Raw genomic sequence first — 23,231 nt, forward strand, 5'->3', positions numbered from 1 at the left:
GGGTTAATTGAATCTACGCAACTCCACTAATTGACTCAGATGTCATCTATTTGAGAAAATTATCCATTCATAGCCACTTCTCGGTTGTCTGATAACTACTGAATTATTTGATGTCTCTGGGCCTCCAATTCCTGACCTTAAAATAAAGGAGGTGAACTTCATAACCTCTAAGAAAGAGGTGATATCTGAGTTGAGCCTTGAAGGAGGAATGCACGTGGAGGGCTCCAGGGTGCCATCTGTGAGGCAGGGTAGGAGGGCAGGAAGGTGGTGCACAGGAAATGAACGTAGCAGCAAAATTGCCAGGTAGACAGCAAGCTGGGCATAATTATTGCTGCATCCTCACGGGGTAAGGAGGCGTCATGCACAATGTCCCAGAGGGGCCCGGACTTCCTGTATGTTTATTAATCATCTTGATGAAAATGAAGTCTGCATTGATTAAATTCACTAATGATCCTAAACTGAGCAGGGGAGTAAGTTCCCAAAATGATGGATTTATAAGATGAGGAGTAATACCCGTCAGCTCATCTTCACGAAAAGGGTGGCAGTAAATGAAATAGGACCTGCTGTGGATAACAGCTGTAAGGTACACTCGGGGGAGACAGTAATGGGCCCAGTGCCAAACCAGGAGGCTGTTACTTAGGAAACAATTACAGGAAGAGAGCACTAAAGTGGAGAGCAGTAAATTAAAAACAGGGTTAAAATAAATTCTCATCATGGATCACTATTTACTCTCCGAACATGGGGTGGGGGGGCTGATGGAGCCTAGAGGATCGTGAATGGCAGAGTAGGAAGGAACTCTAAGGTGTGGCACTCCCATTTTACAGGTGAGGAAACTGAGGCCCAGAGAGGTGCGGTGTGACTGACTAGGTCAGACAGGTGGCAAAATCTGTGCTCACAGAACCCTATCACATACCATGGTGCTGACAGCGCTGGTGCTGGAGTCAGTCAACCTGGATTTGAATCCCATCTCTGCCACATGCTGGCCATGCAGTTTCACAAATTGCCTCAACTTTCCAAACCTATTCTCTCCTCTGAAAAATAGCTTTGTTGATAGGATTGACCAAGGTAACGCATGTGAAGCATTTAGCACAGTGCTTGGCCAATAACCATCAGAAAATGTTATCACTCTTACTATTGTTACTGTTTGTATTTCACAATATTCTGAGAGGCAGGCAAGGTGGATATTACCTCCTTTGTGCTGGGAACCCGAGCAGGGGCAGAGCGGACCGACGTGTCCAGTGTACACAGTAACCTGTACTTTCTGTGGGAGGCCCCAGTGAGCCTTCCATCCTTCAGTGTGCTTGTGGCTTTTAGGCCACACCTATAACCGCGTGTGTCTGTGTCTCCAGGCTGCATGGCTGCGGCACGCACACGCGAGACATACTGGCTGTTTTCCGTCTCCTCCTGAAATGCCCAGGGTGCCCAAGACGCCCAGATAATAGCAAACACAGGGTGTGAATTTTCCATCTTCCAGGGGCAAGGCTACATCTCCAGGGTGTGGGGTTGCCGTTTGGTGCAGAGTGAAAACGGGCTCTTTCGCCCAGAGCAGCCATCGGACCCGCACACCCCTTCACAGATCCCATGCACAGACACAGAGGTCATCTTCTTTGCCAAGGAAACTCGTCAGTTTGGTCAAAACAACAGCTGCAGAATTAACCCAGGAGCTGAGGCGACGTCCGGTCCTTTAGATCCTCTGTCTGTTAGACCGGAGGCCCAGGGACGGATGCAGACCTTATCTGCCCTGACATGCAGTCAACTTTGGAATCTTCTTTAAGAAAAGTAACAAAAATATGCATTCCAAATTACACGTGGGAAAATTAAAGCAAAGGAGAATGGATTAATAGTTGCCAGGGGTTAGGATGGAGGAGAGGGTGGGAGGGGAGCGTGTGTATAACAGGAGGGATCTGGTGGTGATGTCCTGTGCTTTGAATGTGGTGACGGACACATGAACGTACACATGTGATACAATTACACCGACTAAGTACACTGATGAGTACGCAGGAAGTTGATGGGATCTGAATAAGATCATTGGATGGCATCGACGCCAGTCTTCTGGTTGGGACATTGCACCACACACAGCTTTGTCAGATGTTCCCCTTCGGGGAAACTAGATGAAACCTACATGGGCTCTCTCTGTATTATGTCTGACAACTGCGTGTGAACCTACACTTATCTCAAAATAAAGCTTTTAATTATTGGGGCGGCTGGTTGGCTCAGTTGGTTAGAGCGCGGTGCTCATAACACCCAGGTCGCCAATTCGATTCCCACATGGGCCACAGAGCTGCACCCTCCACAACTAGAGTGAAAACAATGACTTGACTTGGAGCTGATGGGTCCTAGAAAAACACACTGTTCCCCAATATTCCCCAATTTAAAAATATATTTTTTAAAGTTTTTAATTGTAAAAAATTGGATCGAAATAGAATTGAAAAAAAATTATACAGGTAAAGCGTTTTGGAAAGGCTGGCACCAGCAAGAAGCTTGAGCATTCGGCTTCAATGGTGCCATGGTAAATCCATCTCTGGTCCAAAAAGCAGTGGGCTGACAGGAAACGAGGCACAGCAGTGATGAGACAGCATTTCGACATGCGCAAGTACATGTACACGCTTTCCAGGATTATGGTTCAGGCATGAATAGGCCGCTTGCTTTAACATAAACGCAAGCTACTTACCCACTTCAATCGCTTGACTCCACTTGCTCCAGAGCCCTGCTGCTCTACACACAGACCTCACAGCTGCTCTCACTTGAATAGAATACTTAGAAATATCCCTAATTGTTGAGGTGAATTCACTGGTCGTCATATTTGCAGTCTACATGAGAAAAATAAAGTAGCATTAGAATACTGTCTCGACACGTAGTTTACGTACAACCATGCCAACGATCAGAATGGGATGTCATATATAAATAAGTCACGTGACTCACTGGGCAGTGACCCGTTTCAAATCAATAGGACACATTAATTAGTCTATTCCAGGCTGCTGCTGTGTGGATGGGTTGGCCGTCAGCCTTCAAGGGAAAGCTCTCTTGTAACCAAAATAAATAAAATGGGTAATTGTAAGACCCAGAAGTTTGTCCGAGTCCAGTTGGTGTTTCCAGATTGGAAGGCTGGAGTGGCCGATAGCAGAATGCATAAGCCCCTCATCTTGTCCTTCCATACTCTGTAGTCAAATTTCTAAACAATGTCACTTGGTTTCCATCACATTTTGTATCAACAAACTATAATCTGCAAGCCCCTCTGGCCTGCTGCCTGCTTTTGGAGGGCCTTCAAGCTAAGAATGGGTTACATATCTTTAAATGAATGAAAAATATCCAAAGAATATTTCATGGCACGTGGCAATGCCATGAAATTGAAATTTCAGTGTCCACAAGTAGTGTCACTAGAACACACCCGCGCCTATTTGCTTCCGTTCCATCTGTAGTTGTGTTTGTCCCGTGTGCCAAGCTGAAGAATGCTGGCCGAAACGGTATAGCCCCCAAAGCTGAATAGGTCTGGCCCTTTACACAAAAAGTTTGCTGAGCCGATATACAAGGGAGGGGGAGGGAGGGAGCGCGGGGGCACAGGGAAATGGAAATAGCAGAGACCTTGGCTCTAGGATGGGTGGGCTGAATCCTGGCTCTGCCTCCACTACCCCCAGGGCAATTTCTTGACTCTTCTGAGCCTGTTTCCACTTCATAACACAGGAATAAAAACACCTAACTCGTGGGTTATTAATTTAAATGCAATGAACCTTGGTGCAGCCCAAGCTTAAGGAAATATTAGATTGAATCCTATGAAGACAGCCAACGCTGAACCCAGTTTTGATCAGCAAAAACAGCAGTTTTGGATGGTTCAGTACAATAATATGTGCTCAGTGGCCACAGGCAACTTACGCTGACATTGTCTAGTGTTGAAGCTGTTTTCTCACTAATGAGCCCTTCTCCTACAGTCCGTCTACTGGTTAGTATCACCACCATCCAGCTAATCCCCTGGGCCCCAACCCAGAGAGGGGTCCCTGACACCTGCACTTTAAATACTCCCAGATGTGTTTCTTCCTTCCTCCCCCACCCACAACCATTGCCTATTTTAGCTCTTGTCCATCACCTTTCGCTTGGACTATTGCAGTAGCCATTAACTGACATGCCTATATCACCACGACCGCCCCCCTCAACCCCCGCATTTCATGCTGCTACCAAAATTATTCTTTGATTTACAGATGTGGTCATATTTCTGTATTGAGTAAAAACCCTCCAGTGACTTCCATTGCCTATGTCCATAGTTTTAAAAGGAGAAATTTTTCTGTCTTTTTTCTTTTTTTTAAACAAAATCTTAGCGCCATTCTGGGAGAAGTCAATTTCTAAGTATTTATTGAATGAGGTTGAATGTGCTTTGCCTACTATCAGTATCAAGATTGAGTTTGAATCCTGACTTCCCTATATTTTTTCTAGCTTTGTGACTTTAGGCAAGTCACTTAATCTGTACCTCACTTTCCTGTGAAATGGGAACGATAATTACATAATTAAGTTACAGGGAGGGTGGAATAAATTAGCATAATAAAGATTGGCACATAGTTGATGCTCAATAATTGTTGGCTTTCTTCTCAGGTCCATTTCCCTTGAATTTTTTTGTCCATTAATGCTAACGAGTTTTTATAAGTTGTGGTAAAATACACGTAACATGGAATTTACCATCTTAACCATTTTTAAGTGTCCAGTCCAGTGGTGTTTAGCACATTCATAGTGTTGTACAACCGTCTCCAGCATTCTTCATCTTGCCAAACTGAAACTCGACCCATTTAACAACAACTCCCCACTCCCCCACCCCCACCCCCTGGAAACCACCATTCTACCTTCTGTCTCTATGAATCTAAGTTCTCTTGGTATCTCACATAAGTGGAATTATACCGTACTGGTCTTTTTGTGACTGGCTTATTTCACATAGCTTAGTTACCTCAAAGGGCATCCACATTGTAGCATGACTCAGCGTTCCCTTCCTTTTTAAGGCTGAACAATATAGCATTATATATGTCTGCCACATTTTCACTATCCTTTCGTCTATTGATGGACACGGGTTGTTCCCTCCTTTCGGCCGTTGTGAACATGGATGTACAGATTTCTCTTGGAGACAGTGCTGTCAGCTCTTTTGGAAGTACACCCAGAAGTGGAACTGTTGGATCATATATATTTCTATTTTTAATTTTTGGGAAATCGCCATACTGTTTTCCACGGTGGTTGCCCATTTTACATTTTCACCAACAGTAGTGCTAGTGAGTTTTTAATCTGACACTTTGTATTATTTTCTACCAAAAAGATGTCCTTTCAAGACAAAAAGGCCAGTAAGGGTTGGTTTGTTTTCATAAAACCTGGGTAGATGCAAATTACCTTTGACCTTATTAGCTCTAAGCTGTAACCAGAGTAGTCACTGAAGATAATTTTTCAAATGTTTCTAAAAGGATACCATCATCGAATATCGGAAAGATCTGAAAAATTACCTGAAAATAGCCCTTCCTCGTGTTGTAAATTTTCACTTCATAATCAAAGCAGTGGGCCGGAAAGGCAGAAACTGGTTTCTCCCATCGGATAGAGAGTCGGGTTCCTTCAATCCTGGCTGTGACATTCACTGGAGGATTTACTTGATCTAGATGAGAGAATGAGAGGTCAATGGCCGGGGCTGATAAATCCAAGCCACTCACACTTCTTGAAGCATTTCTAAGATGTCACCTTCTCAAGTGTTTGCCCTCAGGAAGTAATAAACTGACCTCCAAGCCATTGGGCTCCAGTGGCTCACATATGACCCCCATCTTGTGACACTGAAGAGGCAGAGATCCTTCCTATAACCTTCAAAGATCCCTATTCCAGTTGGCATTGAATGGTTGAATCCCTTCCCTCTTCAGCTCCTTGCAAGACCCACCCCACCATTTCTTTTTCACTTCCAGAGTTGGACCAAGCCCAGGGTAAACTGATCCTAGAGAGAAATTGCCCTGGAGCTGCCACCAAGCCCTGCCTGTACTGAGCAGGTGTATGGCCCTGGGTGACCACTTCCCATCGCTGGGCTTCAGTATTTGTTTCATTTTGCTGTGTGTGTCTTGTTTTGGTTTGTTGAGGGGATGGAGTGGAAAGTTCCAGTTTCCTCTTGCAAAAGAAGAATGGATTGGGCTAAGCTTGTCTTTACTTCAACAAGAACTGTGGTTCTCCCCTCTGAGGCCTCTCTTGATTGTGTACAGCATGTGATGTGGGTAGAAATCGTTTCTAAGAGCATTCTGATCTTAGGCTGTGTGATCAAGGGCTCACAGTGAATGAATCACAGGGACAAGCTAAGAACGAGGCCCCCTGGCTCCAGGGGCTGCCAGCCCTAAGCAGAAAAGTTTTAACCCAAAATGTCCATGTGTTTTAGTAATCGAAGGATTTGTCTCAATGAAATGAAAATCATATATACAAATGAATTCTTGTGGTCTGTACCAGATTGTGTCCATTTTCATTTCATATTACTATCATTGTTTCCCAAGTCCTTCTCAGCATTTTTTACTACCTATTTTCATGAAAGTGACATTTTTAGGTCACCTAAGAAATATACTATTGAAAAGAATTGCATTACTCTTTAGTAAATGCTATGATTCTTTAAACAAAGTTATGCTCCATTTGATATAGATAGAGATATATCACAAGCCAAACCATGTTCTTTAAATAGTATTCTGCATATTTATTGGGTACTTGTACAAGGCACTGTCCAGAATACTTTATTAGCACAGTTCTCACAAAAACCTTGTAGGAAGTATTAATTTCTCCCCATTTCTCAGCTAAGACTGAGGCAGAGGAATGGCCAGCTTGTCGAGGTCTCTCAGCTAGTCAGAGGAGGAGCCTGGTTCCAAGCCCAGGCAGCCTGGCTCCACAGACCACGCTAATAACCCCGCCACCATTGAAATCCGGAATGTCGATCACCACACTTGCTATGTGAAGTTTCATTAACACACATACCTAGAAGGAAGGAGACTACCTTCTATTCTGAGAACTGAGGGAATGAAACCTTACATGACATGTTTATATCTGAGAATCACATGCTCAGAAAGGCATTACGACTCAGGAATATCCAGAGGACACAGACCGGCATGGTAAAGGTGTCACAAGAGAGGGGGCAGGCAGCTGGGAAAAGAGAGATTTCAGGATGGGACACGTGGCTGCCTGTGGAGAGCTGACAGGCCATTGTGGGGGAAAGGGTAAGAAGTGTTTGGAGGTGTCACCAAGCCATCACAGGACCCAGGGGCAGGAATTGCATGATACCGGTCCTAGCTGCTGAGAGATGACGTGGCTTCCTTCAGCAAGGCGTTCCCTTTCCAGTGGTTGTCAAGCAGGGGAGAATTTGCCCCCCCCCCGGGACATTTAGAAATTCCTGGAGACATATTTCTGTTGTCACAATTGGTGGGGGAAGGTGCTACTAGCGTCTAGTGGGTGGAGGCCTGGGATTCTGCTAAACATCCTGCAGTGAACAGCATGGCCTCCATGACACAATTATCTGGCCCAAAACGTAGGAGGGTTGAGGCGGGGGGGACCTTGCCCTTGTGGTTCATATTCAGAGGCCAGATGGCCACTGAGCATCAGAAAATAGTCAAGCTAGGTGATCTTTATAATGCCTTCCAATGCTGGGCTTCGGCGAGTGGGGTATTTCAGCTTTGACTCCATCTTACCAATGGCGTGAAGAGCAAACAGCTGATCAAATGGCTTGATCGCAGTGTGCTTGCTGGAGCCGTTAACATGTACTGCGAGCCAGTCACGCCCTTTGCTATGGATAAAAGCCCTGGGAAACCAGCATGCACCTTTTCTCTTCAGTGTGTCTTGGCTGTATTCTTGACATTCCTCGGTCTGAGATCCATACCTAAATTGGAACACTTGTAAGTTTTTCCGACTGGAGGAAGCAACCTGTTTGCATAAGTAAAAATAGGTACTAACCTATAGTAGAGGAAATACTGTGTGTCCTCAGGGGCATCCTTGCCGACAAGCCAGGTACAGTGAAGAGAGACTTGGTATGGCTGTAAGTGTGTACAGTTAGTTGCCACGGTGTTTGTGGTGCAAGTTAAATTCACAATTGAGGTTCCAGGAGACCCTAGATGGTCAAAAATAAACAGAACAAGACAGTGACATGATAGTTTCGGATTTTTGTGCTTCTTTTGAAACTGTAAGGATTGGGAACACCTTATCCACCGTCAAAACTAATCACCATCACGTATTTATAGAAACCTACTGTCTACAAAGAACCAACTTACTGCGGGATGGAGCTAGGATTGCAGAGCCCAAGTTTCTGACGTCAAAGAGCTTTCCAACTCCCTTGGGGGCGGGGGCTGCATGTGACACATGTATGAAAGGTCAAGAGTAGTGCAATACGTCATCATTCGGAGCTTGTGTCCAGCAACCTCGGGATTCTAACGCACATTTGTCAATGGCTACCTGGGGACACCTTGGTACTCTCTACCCTGGACCTTGGGTTTTCCAACTGTAAATGAGAGACTTGGTTGAGGAAGGTCTCCAGTGCCACTTCCATCCTAAAACTTCTCCAAAGGATAGGAGTTTTGGCAACACTGCCAAATAACACCACCTCTTCAGAGACGCAGTGTGCAGCATGCACTAGCTGTTCAAGCTGTAAGGAAATCTTAAGATTTCACACGAAACCCTTTTACGCTCATTTCGCCCAGGATTTCCCCAATTTCTTTGACTGGGAAGCCTTGTTTTCATTTCCACCCCAATGGCCGCCATGTTGATGGCCCTCTTCAGACCACACTGTGGGACACTTCTTCAGACCACACTGTGGGACACTGGCCATGCTATTGTTCAGAGGAGGAGAGGAACACTTTGGGCTGAGGGTCAAGGAGGACCTCGTCCAAAGGCAAGCCTGAGACTCAGTCTTGAGGGATGGAAGGGAGTCTTTTTAGCTTAGTGTTAGTCAATTAGATCATTTTTATCACTGTTACGCAGTGTCTCCCAAGGCGGAGAGGCAGAGAGCCCCGTGTTGTCTGCAGAGAAGTTCAAGACAAAGGGAAGGAAGGCTGAGGTCAGTCTGCTTTGTGCAACCACCGTGAACAGCTGTGTACCATGGTCATGCACACACGTCCATTCTCGTGTCCATGTGAGAACCCGCCCACACTCTAAACGCCCAGATGGTCTGTGCCCATGTGTGGCCAGCCATTCCTGGAGTCAGCTTATCTCCCAGTTCTGTTCCAGAGAACGAGTTATTTGGTGTGAATTCAGTTTGATGCAAAGCAGAAATAATTAATTTTTCATCAGTGTCACCTGTATTGTTGTGCTCATGGGACAATGAGAATGGTAGGAATGTTATTCTGAAATAACGTTACTGGGGTACTACAGTTGTTTATTGAGAGAGGTGGGAAGTGGCTCAATGTAAAGCTCTCAATGGCCTACATGTGCGATCTTGTGTCCACTTTGGATAAGATTCTGTACTTGGGTTCAAGTCCATTGTGAGTTGGCTGATATACAGTCTGAATAACACATAGTAATGAGTAAAGGGAACAGTCTTTACAATGCTGTTCTCAGTCACCACCACAATGTGGGGGAATAGCGTTTTCTCCAATGATGTGACAAGAGAATGGTTTGAAAATGACCCAGACCAGACTGTCAAGGCAACTGTAAGTAGGTACACTCACATGCCCGGGCTTTGGTGGCCTGCTCGTCCTCTTTCCTTTCGTGTGTGTGTGTGTGTGTGTGTGTGTGTCCATCCAAGTTTAACCAGAAGGGTCACTGGTTTTAAGTACTAGAACCCCAATTTTCTACTGGAGGACAGTATAGAGACAGTGGTGTTACTCTGTTTTCCTCACAGCATTTAGGTTTGCAGTCTCGTGGCTTCTAGGAGAATGTCAGCACAGTTTTCTTCAATGTGATATGAGAAGTTACAGAATTGAAAATGAACAGTATGTCTAAAGCATGTATTACGACTGTGCTGGATGCAATAACACATTGTCCCTGCCTCCCATGGGCTTGTAGTTGGAGCTAGCAGGGCAGAAATCTATCCGTTTTTGAAAAAATAAGTAATGTCACATTGTCAGTGTCAACAAGTAGCACAGCCCACAGATGAGTTCTGAGGGGAAGAGAATCCTTCCCTGCATAGGATGAAACCAAGGGACTTTCCAGAGCAGGGATGGCTTGATCTGGACTTTGAAGTGTGGGAGGGCTCAGACCACCAGCACAGGAGACGCGCCCAGAAAAGCAGTCCTTGAGACAGGTGTGTGTCGGTGTGTGGGCATCATGATTACAAACCCATCGGAGCACAGCACAGGAACCCTGGAGGGCGTGGTTGGAAAGATGCCCCTGATCCCAATTACGAGGGACCTGACCAGCCCAGATTTTGTTTATGACCATTCTGAGCTTCTGAGCAGAGGCGGGTAAGTGATGTTTGCAGGGACGTGCCAGGTGGCCCTGGATGGGCTGTGATGATAAGAAGTGATGACAGGCCTGGTTAGGATGTTACTGAGGTGGGAGGGTCCTGGGCAGGAAGTGACGGCTGACTCAACAGAAGAAACGGGAGTTGCTGGCTCTCTGGCTTGCTCACATCTGCAAAGTCTGAGACGTAAAACTGGGCCTTACCTGGTGGGGCTTTGAGCTCAGCAGAAACCCAGCTGCTTGCGCGGAGGGTGTGGTTGTACCACGGGATGGTCCGCACACTTGCTGAAAAGCCTTGGTGAAGGACGCTCACATGTCTGCTTTCAGTGTTCCTGGTTTCAAGCTAAAAATAAAACCCACAAGTTATGATATGTAAAAGGGAAAGAGCCTTAAGAGAACTATTTTCATCAAATAGGCATTTTCTTCCCATTTTTCAATGGCACGTAAAATGCAATGAAGTAGGTTTACTAAAAAATGAAACCCACAGTCCACAAGTGTATACTTAATCCTAAGCTCATTGAGATGGGTAAATTATATATGTACAGCTTTTTACACATCAATCATGCCTCCATAAAATGGTTTTAAAAAAACTGAATAAATAAATAAATTACCCAATTCTAGTATTTACATGTTTTTTAAAAACCAGTATAAGAAAAACATCATAATTAATTCCTCAATGATACACATTCGTCTTAATAAACCAAACTAAATATTACAAATAAGGCTCCAGTCCCCTTTGACCACCATCTCCAGTTCTGGTCTCCTCCCACAGATAACAGAAAATTGACAGAAAATTCCATATTGCTGGAAAAACAGTTAATGCTATGCAATTGCTTCTCCCTTAGTTTAATTTTATTAGGCATCTAGAGGTACCGCGTGATTTAACATAGCCCTGCAGTGAACCTGGGCTTCTGAGAGGTTAAGTGTCTGGTCCAAGGTTGCAAACAAAGGAAGACGCTGAACCGGGAATTGAACTTGATGTCTGATCAGACCCCATGTCCTCCTACCATTTCACTCCCCTATTTTCTTCTCGGCTATTTGTTTGTTTGTTTGGCTATTTTAGAGAAACCACAAAACAGTATTTTATAATCCATTATACTTCAGACCTTACAAAACTTTCTTTTTTAAACGAGAGACTTGTCCCAAAGTTAAAATGTCCAGTGCTACCGCTCGATGCTAAATGGCATGTGTGCACTGCTTCTCAGCCACTTCAACAGACACTACTCTACTGGGAGCACAACAAACGGCCCTTCTGCAGTTTCCTTTTTTTTCCGTTAAATTCCCTTTGATAAGGAAAATGCGTTCCAAATTGAAATTGAGTCTAATACAGATCACCACCAGAACACTTACCTCATCTTCTTGGGGGGCATTTATTTTCACATGATATCCTAGCTGGACATTCATTTGCTCTTGATCCGGATTCGGTTCCCAACGTAAAAGGACTTGAGCCAAACCGGCTACTTTGATGGTGAAATTGACAGGTGGGAGAAGTGAAACTGTCGATCAAAAGAAAAAAGGGGCAACACAGTGTTCAGTTGTCCACACGTGGCACTCTTTACATTTTCAAATACTGTTTTGTGTACAGTAGTATTTTATTATGACTACTAGAATGTATAATACTCAAATAATTTTGGAAGAAGTTCCTTTAAAATTGTTTTTAACTCATTATACATTTTTTAATACTTTTCCCAGGTATTTACCTGTAACATCTATTGGTTTTTAATTGAAATATGAATATTTTAGTCCATCATTAGTCACAAGAAGCATAGTTTTCAATCTGAGAGTCATTGTCCACTATTTGATTAGGACACTTTATTGGTTTGTGGCTAGCAATTTTTTTTAATGACATGGAATAAAATAGAATAGGAAAGATATCAAATATAATAAGTACTGCTTCATGCATCAAACATAATAAGAATAAATTCCGTTTCATGAACCTTTTCTTTCCATTATACGTGTACTTATGAATTTGTATGTGTGCTGGTTCATGACGTAAAATGGATCTATTGTTTAGTATGATTCAAAGTCAAGACAAATTTGTCAGCAAAACTACTTAAATAGACATTTCTGGAGGGAAATGTTTGTTTGTCTGTTTTTCTTAATGAACCACTCTCTAACCTTGCTTTCAAAATGAAAGCTTTCATTTCAATTACAAAATCAAGATCTGCTCATTTCAGAAATTTTAAAGCACAGATGAGGAAAAAAAGAAAGGAAAGAAAATTGACCTGCAATTCTACCACTGAGAAAGGTATTAGCATGTGATATATTCATTATCTTTTTTTCCTGGTCATATATGAATGTTTTACTTTTTTTTTCTTTTTTCTAAAATTGGGATAATACTGTACCACAATTATGAAACCTTCTTTTTATTATTTTTATTTTTTTATTATGTGGTCAGGATGTTTCTGTCGACCTTGAATATTTAGTAGCCATGCGTGACCCCAATCCACACTCACCTACACACTCCCAATGCTGTCTAGAGCGCATTGTTCATGGTGGTCACCACTGGCCACATGTGGCTACTTCAATTTAAATAAATTTAAATAAAAGAAAATCTTCATTGCCTTAGTTGTATGAGCCACATTTCAGGTGCTCAGAAGCCTTCGGTGGCTAGTGGCTACTGCCTGGACAGTGAAGATATAAAACACTTGTGATCACAGGAAGTTCTCTTAGATGACACTGGGACCACGTGACAGTTTTTTTAGACTCTGTTATTGCACCAAACCCATAGATCAACAAATTTCTGAGCTAAACACAGTGCAAGATTTTTTGTTTTTTGGTTGCGAGGCCTCTAGCTATTCCCTTGCATGGAAAGACATTCCAAAAGTGGTCGTCAGCTCCAGCTTTATTCCGTGGAGCCTGTATGCCCACATTTGCATTATGATGTCCCATTGTAGGATAAAAGTTGCATTTCAGCCAACCTTACTTTCTTAAAATATAGCATATTTAAAGAGTTTGTATTCTGATAAGGATAAATAGTCTATCCCTTTTTAAACAATCCACATATAATTTCCTAATTGAGGGATTATTTAGGAGAAAATAATGCTGTCATTTTTGTAACGTGCTTATTTTTTTAAGAGATTTTTGCATTTAATAGATGGAACTTACATGTTTTATCAGGAAGTAAGTCTGCTTGCAGTATGACTGCGCCCCCCAAAAGAATCAGGAGTACACGTGCCATGATGATCAAATTCTACAGAAAACAGAAAGAGGAAGGTCCAAGTGGAATTTTTAAGAAAAACTGACAGCTACTGTCTAAAGTAAAATGTAGTTATTTGGTCATTTAACCAACCAACATTTATGAACAATCTGTTATGTGTTAGAAATACAAATATGAAGAAATCTTATCTAAGGGCAGAAGGAAATGTAAATCAATCACTATAGTCCAATCTACAAACTGTTCCAAAAAATGTGTGTACGGGGCACAGTAGGAGCAAAGAGACTTCTGAATTGACTCCTAAAGGATTAACACACACACACAAACGTGGGGAAAAGCATTCCTGGGTGCAGACACAGTGAGGGCCAAGCCAGAGAGAGGAAAGTAAGACCAGTGGTCAGCTGTGAACAGGACACCAGGGCAGACCTTCCAACAGTAAAAGCTCTAGGAACAGTTAATTAGATGGAAAATAAACACCATTATCATTTTTATTATTCAGTACTGAGATATATTTCAATAAGACAAGGACAAGAGGCTTAAATGTAAAACAATTTAATGTGGGAAAAGAAACTGTATCACAAACTGAGAAGAAATTTGTGACATTTTGAGCTTTGCAGAGGCCAAATGAACCTGAACAAACCCAAACCCAAACAAAGCCAAAAGAGAAATTGAAAGCATAGTTATAAGCCTGGAGACAATAAAAACATATTTCTATCTACTTGAAACAATCGGACAACGAAGGTGAATTTAGAGTAGAAATGTTTTAATAACTCTGTGTGGCAGTGTGAAAAAGTGGTGAAGTCATTTCCGCGTCTGGTTTTACGTGTCAAAGAGAGTCGGAGCTCTTTTATTGGGAATAGTCAATTAGAAACCTTGAATGTTTGCTCTGAAATTTTTGAAAGGTGTTTTTCATATGAACTTATCTTTAAAGAACAAATCATACACTTGGCTTCCACCTGTTGTGTACTGCCCAGGTTTTACACAGCAGCTCTTCCGGTGCCCCTCCACTGATTCGGTGTGTGATCATTTATTACCCAATTTCCAATGAAGAAAAAGAGTCTGAAAAGTTAAATCATTTGTCAAAGATGAAACAGATGGTAAATAAGGGAAGAGAGACCCAACTTTGGATCTTTCAACAACAACGTCTATGTTCTGTACTAATTTAAATGACTGACGGTTTTCAGTTTGAAACTTTATTTAAATGCTTTGTTATTTTGAAATGTAGTTCTGGTAGAACCAAAAAAGATAGACGTTGGCTAAATGGATACATTCAGGAAATACCAAAAAACACTCTTTCTTCATTAACTAATGTGCTTAACTAACCAAACTAACTTATTATTTAATTCACTACTCTCACTACTTAACTTACTAATGAAACTAATAAAATGTCACAACATAGAAGACAGAAATGGCATATAGTTGTTCAATTCCTTTTTCTTTCTCTCTCTCTTTTTTTCAGTATTTCCCATTAACAATGTTTACTTCTTTCAGTAAACGACTCAGGCTGGGCGAAACACCAGTATCCACATTTGGTTTCTGGATATTTATGAGCATTGTATGACTTAGAAGAAGATGTTAAGGTTAAGAATAGATCGGTTTTGAAATAAATGGTGAGTGGACAAGTGAAAATAAGACACGTTGCCTGGTGGTGTGATCTCCAGAGATGTCTTAGTAAGAAAGTGCTGTCTAATATCCCTGTAATTAGATGGTTTGATTGTATTAGGTTGGTGCAAAAGAAATTGCAATTTTTTTTTAACCTTCTAAACTGCAATTACTTTTGCACCAACCTAATAGCGTGTTCAGTTTTCAAGTTCTTTTCAATTTTTATTTTTCAATTATAGTTGACATTCAATGTTATTTTATATTAATTTCAGATGTACAGCATATGGTTAGACATTTATATAATTTATGAAGTGATCACACTGGTAAGTCTAGTACCCACCTGGCACCATACAGAGTTATTACAACATTATTGACTATATTCTCTGTGCTGTACTTTACATCCCCATGATTATTTTATAACTACCAATTTGTACTCCTTAATCCCGTCCCCTTTTTCACTCAATCCCCAACCTCCTTTCCATCTGGCAACAATCACTTTGTTCTCTGTTATCTATGAGTCTGTTTATGTTTTGTTTGTTCTTTTATTTTGTTCGTTAGAATCCACATATCAGTGAGATCGTATTTGTCTTTCTCTGTCTGTTATTTCACTTAGCATAATACTCTCTAGGCCTATCCATGTTGTCACAAATGGTAAGATTTTTTTTTTTTTTTTATGTCCAAGCACTATTGCATTTTATATATGTATATATGTGTGTGTGTGTGTGTGTATATATATATACACACACACACATATATATAACATATATGTGTATATATATATACACATATATATGATTTATATGATATATATATATATGATACATATCATATATAACATAAAACTCTCTGAGATATATATATATATATATATCATAGGAGGTTTATGATATCAGGTCTTACATGTAAGTCCTTAATCCATTTTGAGTTTATTCTTGTATATAGTATAAGAAGGTGGTCTAGTTTCATTTTCTGCATGTATCTATCCAGTTTTCCAACACTATTTACTGAAAAGACTGCCCTTACCCCATTGTATATGCTTGCCTCCTTTGTCACAGATTAATTGACCATATATGCATGAGTTTACTTCTAGACTCTCTGTTCTGTTCCATGGATATATGAGTCTGTTTTTATGCCAGTATCATGCAGTTTTGGTTACTATAGCCTTGCAGTATACTTTAATATCTGGTAGTATCTTCAACTTTGTTCTTCTTCATCAAGATTGCTGTGTCTGTTTGGGATTTTTATGGGTCCTTATACATTTTAGAATTATTTATTCTAGTTCTGTGAAAAATGCCATTGATATTTTGAAAGAAATTGCATTGAATCTATAGATTGCTTTGTGTAGTGTGGACATTTTAACTATGTTAATTCTTCCTGTCCATGAGCATGGTCTATGCTTCCATTTATTTGTATTTCTTCAATTTCTCTCTTCAATGTCTTATAATTTTCTGAGTACGAGTCTTTTACTTCCTTGGTTAAATTTATTCCTATGTATTTTATTACTTTTTTGATGCAATTGTAAATGGACTTTTTTTTTAAATTTATCTTTCTGATAGTTCATTGTTTGTCTATGAAAAATGCAACCAATTTCTGAATATTAATTTTGTATCCTGCTACTTTCCTGAATTCATTTATCAGTTCTAACAGTTTTGGGTGGAATCTTTAGAGTTCTCTACACACACTATCATGTCATCTGCAAATAATGAGTTATTTTTTCCTTCCTTTCCTATTTGGATGACTTTAAATTCTTGTTCTTCTCTGATTGCACTGGCTAGCACTTCTAATACTATGTTGAATACAAACAGTGAAAGTGAACATTCTTGTCTTGTTCCTGATCTTAAAGAAAAACGCTTTTAGCTTTTCACCATTGACTATGACGTTAGCTGTGGGTTTGTAACTTATGGCTTTTATTATGATGAGGTATGTTCCCTCTATTCCCACTTTACTGGGAGTTTTTAATCATAATGGAAGTTGCATATCGTCAAATGCTTTTTCTGTATTTATTGTCACGATCATATGATTTTTATTCTTCATTTTGTTTATGTGGTAGGTCACATTAATTGATTTGCAGATATTGATACGAACTTGCATCCCAGGAATAAATCCCACTTGATGGTGGTGTATGATCTTTTTAATGCATTGATGAATTCAGTTTGCTAATATTTTGTTGAGGATTTTGCATCTATGTTCATGAGGGGTATTGGCCTATACTTTTTTTATTTTTTGCAATGTCTTCACTGGTTTTGGAATCAAGGTAATACTGGCCTCATAAAATGCACTTGAGAGCCTTCCCTCCTCTTGAATTTTTTGGAATAGTTGAGAAGGATTGGTGTTAATTCTTTGAATGTTTGGTAAAATTAATCTATGAAGTCATCTGGTCCAGGACTTTTGATTGTTGGGAGTTTTTATATTATTGACCCGATTTTGTTAGTAGTGATTCATCTGTTCATATTTTCTGTTTCTTCTTGATTCAGTCTTGGAAGATTGTATGTTTCTAGCAATTTATCCATTTCTTCCAGATTGTCCAATTTGTTGGCATATAATTGTTCATAGTATTTTCTTGTATTTCTTTGTATTTCTGAGGTGTCAGTTGTCACATCTCCTATTTAATTTTTGATTTTATTAATTTGGATCCTCTCTTTTTCTTGATGAGTCTGATTAAGAGTTTATCAATTTAATCTTTTCAGTTCTTGGTTTCAATGGTCTTTTGTATTTTTTTTTTTTAGACTCAATTTCATTTATTTCTACTCTGATCTTTATTATTTCCTTCCTTCTACACATTTGGGGTTTTTTCTATTGTTATTTTTCTAGATACTTTAGATGTAAGGTTAGATTGCTTGAGATTTTTATTGTTTCTTGAGGTAAGCCAGTATTGCTATGAATTTCCCTCTTAGGATTACTTTTACTGTGTCCCATAGGTTTTGGGTTATTGGGTTTTCATTTTTATTTGTCTCAATATGTCTTTTGATTTCTTCCTTGATCTCATTGTTAACCCATTCACTGTTTAGTAGCATGCTATTTAGCTTCCATATGTTTGTGTGTTTTACAGTTTGTTTGTTTGTTTGTTTCCTAGTAATAGATTTCTAGTTTCATACCATTGTGGTCAGAGAAGACTTCTGATATGATTGCAATAATTTTAAATTTATTGAGACTTGTTTTGTGGCCTGACATATGGTCTATCCTAGAAAATGTTACATGTACACTTGAAAAGAGTGTGTATTCTGCTGCTTTGGGGAAAAATGTTCTAAAAAGATTAATTAAATCTCTCTGGTCTAATGTGTTGTTTAAGGCTGCTGCTTTCTTGTTGATTTTCTGTCTGGAAGATCTATCCATTGTTGTAAATGTGGTGTTAAATCCCTTAATATGACTGTGTTACTGTTGATTTTTCCCTTTATGTCCATCAGTATTTGCTTTATATATTTAGGTGCATAGATGTTTACAAGGTTATATCAACTTGTTGGATTGATTCCTTTATCATTATGAAATGTATCTCTTTATCTCTTATTGTAGCCTTTGTTTTAAAGTCTATTTTGTCTGATATAAGTATTGCTACCCCAGATTTTTTATTGTTTCCGTTTGCATGAAATATACTTTTCCATCCCTTTGCTTTCAGTCTGTGTATGTCTTTTGATCTGAAGTGGGTCTCTTGCAGGCAGCATATATAGATCTTGTTTTATTTCTGTTCAGTTACCCTATATCTTTGATGAGAACATTTAATCCATTTTATTAAGTTCTGTTGCTGGAGTTTTCTCCTGTTCTTTCATTTGGGATGTATTTCTTTATCCCCTCATTTTGGCTGCCTTTCTCTGTTTGTTTCTATGTGTTAGGTAGATCCGCTATGTCTCCCAGTCTTGGCAAGGTGGCCTTTTGTAGTAGGTGTCCTGTGGGGCCCAGGGATGTAGTCTCCCTGATCACCTGAGCCAGGCGCTCCAGGGTTGTGTGTGCCCTCCTGTTATAGTTAAGCCTTGATTGCTGTTGGGATGCCAGTGTGTGGGATTGACCCTCAGGCTGACTGGCAGTGAGGATTGGCCATAACCACAGCATACGAACCTTCTGTGTGGGGGTTGACCTCAAGAAACAAGATTCACCCCAGTGGTCTCTGGTGCCTGCCAAGACCACCCTTTGGGGGTGCCACTTATGGGGCTAATCAGGTTGTGTTCTGTTGTGATCTGTAGCTTGCCACCAGGAGGGTTGGTCCTGAGGCTTCTTGGGAGGGGCTCCAGTACAGGTCAAAGCCAGCTGCTGCCCGTGACCAGCCTGGGGCTAGCTGGTAGGAACTACAAAGTGACATGTGGTTGGTCGTTGCTTGTGCTGGGTCTGGAGGTGCGTAGGAGAGGTCACACTGTGAAACAAGGCCAGTTGCCACCAGCGCCAGACTTGAGTCTGCTTAGCCAAAGACACAGGGTACCCCAAGCCCTGTTGCCAACTGCCAGCTGTCCCACTACAAGCTGCCTATAAGGCTCAACTGCTGACAGGGTCCCTAGCGGTGTGCAAGTAGTGTGAGACAAGGTCTCAGGGAGTCACCAGGCTGGGGCCAGTGGTGTTCACCCACTTAATGCAGATTGAGATTTGACACCAGAGCAGAGATGGGGGCCACTCAATAAAAAGCACACAGTACATTGAGGCCAGTTGCCACCTGCCTGGGGCCTGCAAATCTTTGAGAGTTTTTAAGAAACAATGCAGTTCTGGCCAAGACCAGCAACCACTGCAACTGAAAGAGCCTCAGGTGGTGAACAAGTTGGGGCTGACTGTTTGCTGCTAAAAGAGCCTCTAGTACTGTGCAAATTGGGAAGGGGGCGGTCTCAGGAAGCCACCAGGGTGGGGAGAATAGTGCTCATCAAGTTAGTGCAAATTCAGATTTGGCCCTGTGGGGGAGGGCTCAACACAGGGACAATGGCAGTTGTCCCTCCAGCCCTTGCCCTAAAGCCACATAACTCAGTTTCGCCCTGTATGTCCCTGGTGCTCCATAAGCCACTGTCCCTCCACTGTAGCCCAGGATGAGTGCCTGCAAGTGAGAGAGTCTGTGCATGTGCCTTTAAGAGGACACCTGGGTTTCCACCCATCGTCCTTCTCACCTAGATGGGCAGAATTCCCACTGATTCTCATAGCTAGATGTTGTGGGGGCTCCTCTTCCTGGCACCAGTGCTCCAGGCCGGGTAGCCCAGCGTGGGGCTGAGGTCCCTCATTCCTCCAGCTCCTCTGCAGCTGAGATATCTCTCCCCAGTCTCAACCACCACACGTGGGTTGTGGGACCAGTCCATTTTCTGTATCTGCCCCTCCTACCAGTCTTGATGTGGCCTCTTCTTTCTATCCTTAGTTATAGGACTTCTGTTCAGTTAATCAAGTGGTTCTCCAGGTTGATTTTTCTATAATTTAGTTGTAATTTTGATATGGTTGTTGGAGGAGGTAAGCGTAGCATTTACCTACTCGGCTATATTGACCAGAACTTTATTCAGTTCCTTTTTCAAATGAACGTAAGTATTGCTAATCAGAATTATGCCTCTTTTGATAAAAAATAATTTTGTTTCTTTCTTTCTGATGATTCCATACCACGTAGAACAAGAAGTTTTAAAGCAACAATGAAAATAAAAGCCGATATTCTAATCTTTTTTAAAAATTTCAACAAGCGATGTTTTTAATAAATTGAAGGGACATGTTAGTATTCACTAAACCTGAGAAGCAAAGATTTCTTTAAAATCCTTAACAAACAACAACAAAGACAACTGCCTCTTCAAGTTAAGAAAGTGATGTCTGAATTGTCAACATTTCCTGAAATGATATTACATATGCTCTATCTTTGCACTAATTTCCATTAACAGGAGGAATTCTAGGTCAGAAAAAATGCAAAATTGATGTTCCCTAGTGACTTTTACTAACTGGCAAAGTAATAGTCTGTTACAACCACACTTGTAAAAATAATAAATGTCTATTTATCTTTTGCAATTAAATTGTTGAAGTAAGTAATGAAACTGTTGAATATCTCAGTGGGGAGATAATTGAATATGTTACGTAATGAGACACTTTCCATTAGAATTTGTCATATATTCTGGTTTTACAGCTGCTGAAAAATAGAATTATTTTCCAAATCTGATCATTCCAAAATGTTGATGATTGATTTATTTTACCATAAAACAGCCATATGCTTTTTTTTCACATATCATTGTGGTGTTTTGTATTAAAAAAAGATGACACTTTTGAAAGAAAATTGGTTGTCCTATGGCCAACATGAGATACTCTAACAAGAATCTGAATATTACCAAGGATGATAACTTTCTGTAAGCCAGATAAATCCCACCCAAGGCTGGCTATTACTGGAGCTTTAGCAATGGACCACACATCTTGTATAATTCTGTTCACTCTCTGCTCTGTTCCCTGAAAACACCTCCAGCGTTTGCCTGTGGTCCCTCAATATTTTTGGTCCCAGGCATACCAATCACCCTTGCTGAGAAAACAACCCAAATTTCTTTGGGCCATCTCTTTAATTCAAATACATACTGTTAGATAAATGTCAACTGGGCAATGCTTCATTGTGCACAAGTAGAACTACTTCACTAGCATAAAAAATATTAGAGCTACTTCACTAGCATAAAAAATATATCAAAATGACAATATATTCAACTCATTCTTCTCATGGCTACCAACGGAAATCCATCAGAAAACCATTACACTGTTGAAATAAGATTCAAATTAAACAGAGGGAAGCACACACAGTTTGCCTACCTACAATCGTCAGAAACACACAGTCTCTTAGATTGTGAGCTACTAGCTCATGCGACATTTCACTGAGTCAGTCTAAAATTCCTCGAGTGCTTCTGAGAATCTGACTTCTGGCAGGTGTGATATATGGATTTTTTTGTTTGTTTTGGATTTTTTTTTGAAATTGGGGAAAACATAGGAGCAGACCTTTTGTACTGCAGATATTTCTAGAAAGTTGGTCAATAGCTTGACAATTGGCAATGAATTTCCCCAGTGTTCCTGAGAATTGGTCAAATTCTACTGAAATTCAGACTTATAAATATTTTCCCCTCTTGTTGTCTTTTCAACTTATTTTTCTGCCTGGGGCATTTATTTTATAACCAAAGTTGTATTTCCAACCCTGCTTTTAGAGATTTTTGAGTCAGCTATGGTGACACCTAATTGCATACACAACCTCAGTGCACAGAAATTGAAAAGAAGCTAAGAGGATTCATGCTCTGTTAGGCCCTTCAAAGTAAAGAGTTTACTTTTACTTCCTTTTTTTTTTTCCTGTACAGCAGAATCAGCAATGCAATTTATCTCTTGGGGGATAAAGAATAAATAAATAAGCCAAGGTATAAAATGCAAATAATATGTTTACCTAGTTATGTTGCATCACCCCCAAATGAAAAACTGCACACTCCTGAAAACATAAACGAGTAATAAAGGCCCTGTAAAATACACACAGTTTTTTTTTTTTTACTACTACTGGACATCTGATAAATTTTCTGAATCAGTCCTAAAATATAACTCATGGATTCAAATCATTGCCACAGAAATAAACACACTTTTAGCCAAGATGGAAATGACGCTGCCACCCTGAGTTTTTGGAATGGGGAGGAAAAAGGAGTTTTTTGCAAATCTCCCGGTGGTTAAATATTGTCTGGCTGCCCATCATCCCACATCTCTGCTCCCCCATTCCTGGGCGTACCTGTCTCTGGTGATCCTCCAGTTCTCGAGACTGGACTCAATAGCAGAGGGCCAGCACTTTATCCATCATGTCACAGCTTGTGTCTGCAGCACCAAGACTGTGCCAGGTCCAGGGCAGGGGCTCAGTACGTCCGAGCCTGTGCAAAACAGAGGCACATTAACTCACAGCACTTAGTAAGTCAAGTTACATAGGGAAACACCCAGCATTGGAACAAATCAGATCAGAGCACCACGGCCTGGGAGTGGGGAACAAGCCTGCTCCGTCTGGGGGGAGGTGCCATACATTTGGGCTTCACCTGAAAACTCCCCCAAGCAGCCTTTCAAGTAATAAACACAAATGAGGTGATTTGATTTCTAAAACTTTATTATTTGAAATGTAAACTTTTAACATATAGCTACATACGTTAATACATTTTGTGGTAACTATGAGGCAGAGTAGAACTTTTCA

The 23,231-nt window shown here is 40.8% G+C and overlaps 1 protein-coding gene across 1 annotated transcript in view; it reads right to left on the bottom strand.

Annotated features, from left to right (window-relative positions):
• The window catches only part of IL5RA (interleukin 5 receptor subunit alpha), a 37,313-nt gene that overhangs the window by 12,911 nt on the left and 1,171 nt on the right, over nucleotides 1-23,231 (bottom strand). The window contains exons 2-9 of the mRNA XM_074312145.1: nucleotides 22,785-22,920; nucleotides 13,468-13,552; nucleotides 11,710-11,855; nucleotides 10,564-10,702; nucleotides 7,921-8,074; nucleotides 7,659-7,846; nucleotides 5,469-5,614; nucleotides 2,672-2,810 (exon numbers count right to left, since the gene is read on the bottom strand). Coding sequence (XP_074168246.1) covers nucleotides 2,672-2,810; nucleotides 5,469-5,614; nucleotides 7,659-7,846; nucleotides 7,921-8,074; nucleotides 10,564-10,702; nucleotides 11,710-11,855; nucleotides 13,468-13,540 — 985 coding nt within the window. The 5' untranslated portion in view covers nucleotides 13,541-13,552; nucleotides 22,785-22,920. The remainder of the gene's footprint in view (nucleotides 1-2,671; nucleotides 2,811-5,468; nucleotides 5,615-7,658; nucleotides 7,847-7,920; nucleotides 8,075-10,563; nucleotides 10,703-11,709; nucleotides 11,856-13,467; nucleotides 13,553-22,784; nucleotides 22,921-23,231) is intronic.

This window comes from Rhinolophus sinicus, linkage group LG10 (assembly GCF_036562045.2).
Source record: "Rhinolophus sinicus isolate RSC01 linkage group LG10, ASM3656204v1, whole genome shotgun sequence".
Classification (NCBI taxonomy): domain Eukaryota; kingdom Metazoa; phylum Chordata; class Mammalia; order Chiroptera; family Rhinolophidae; genus Rhinolophus; species Rhinolophus sinicus.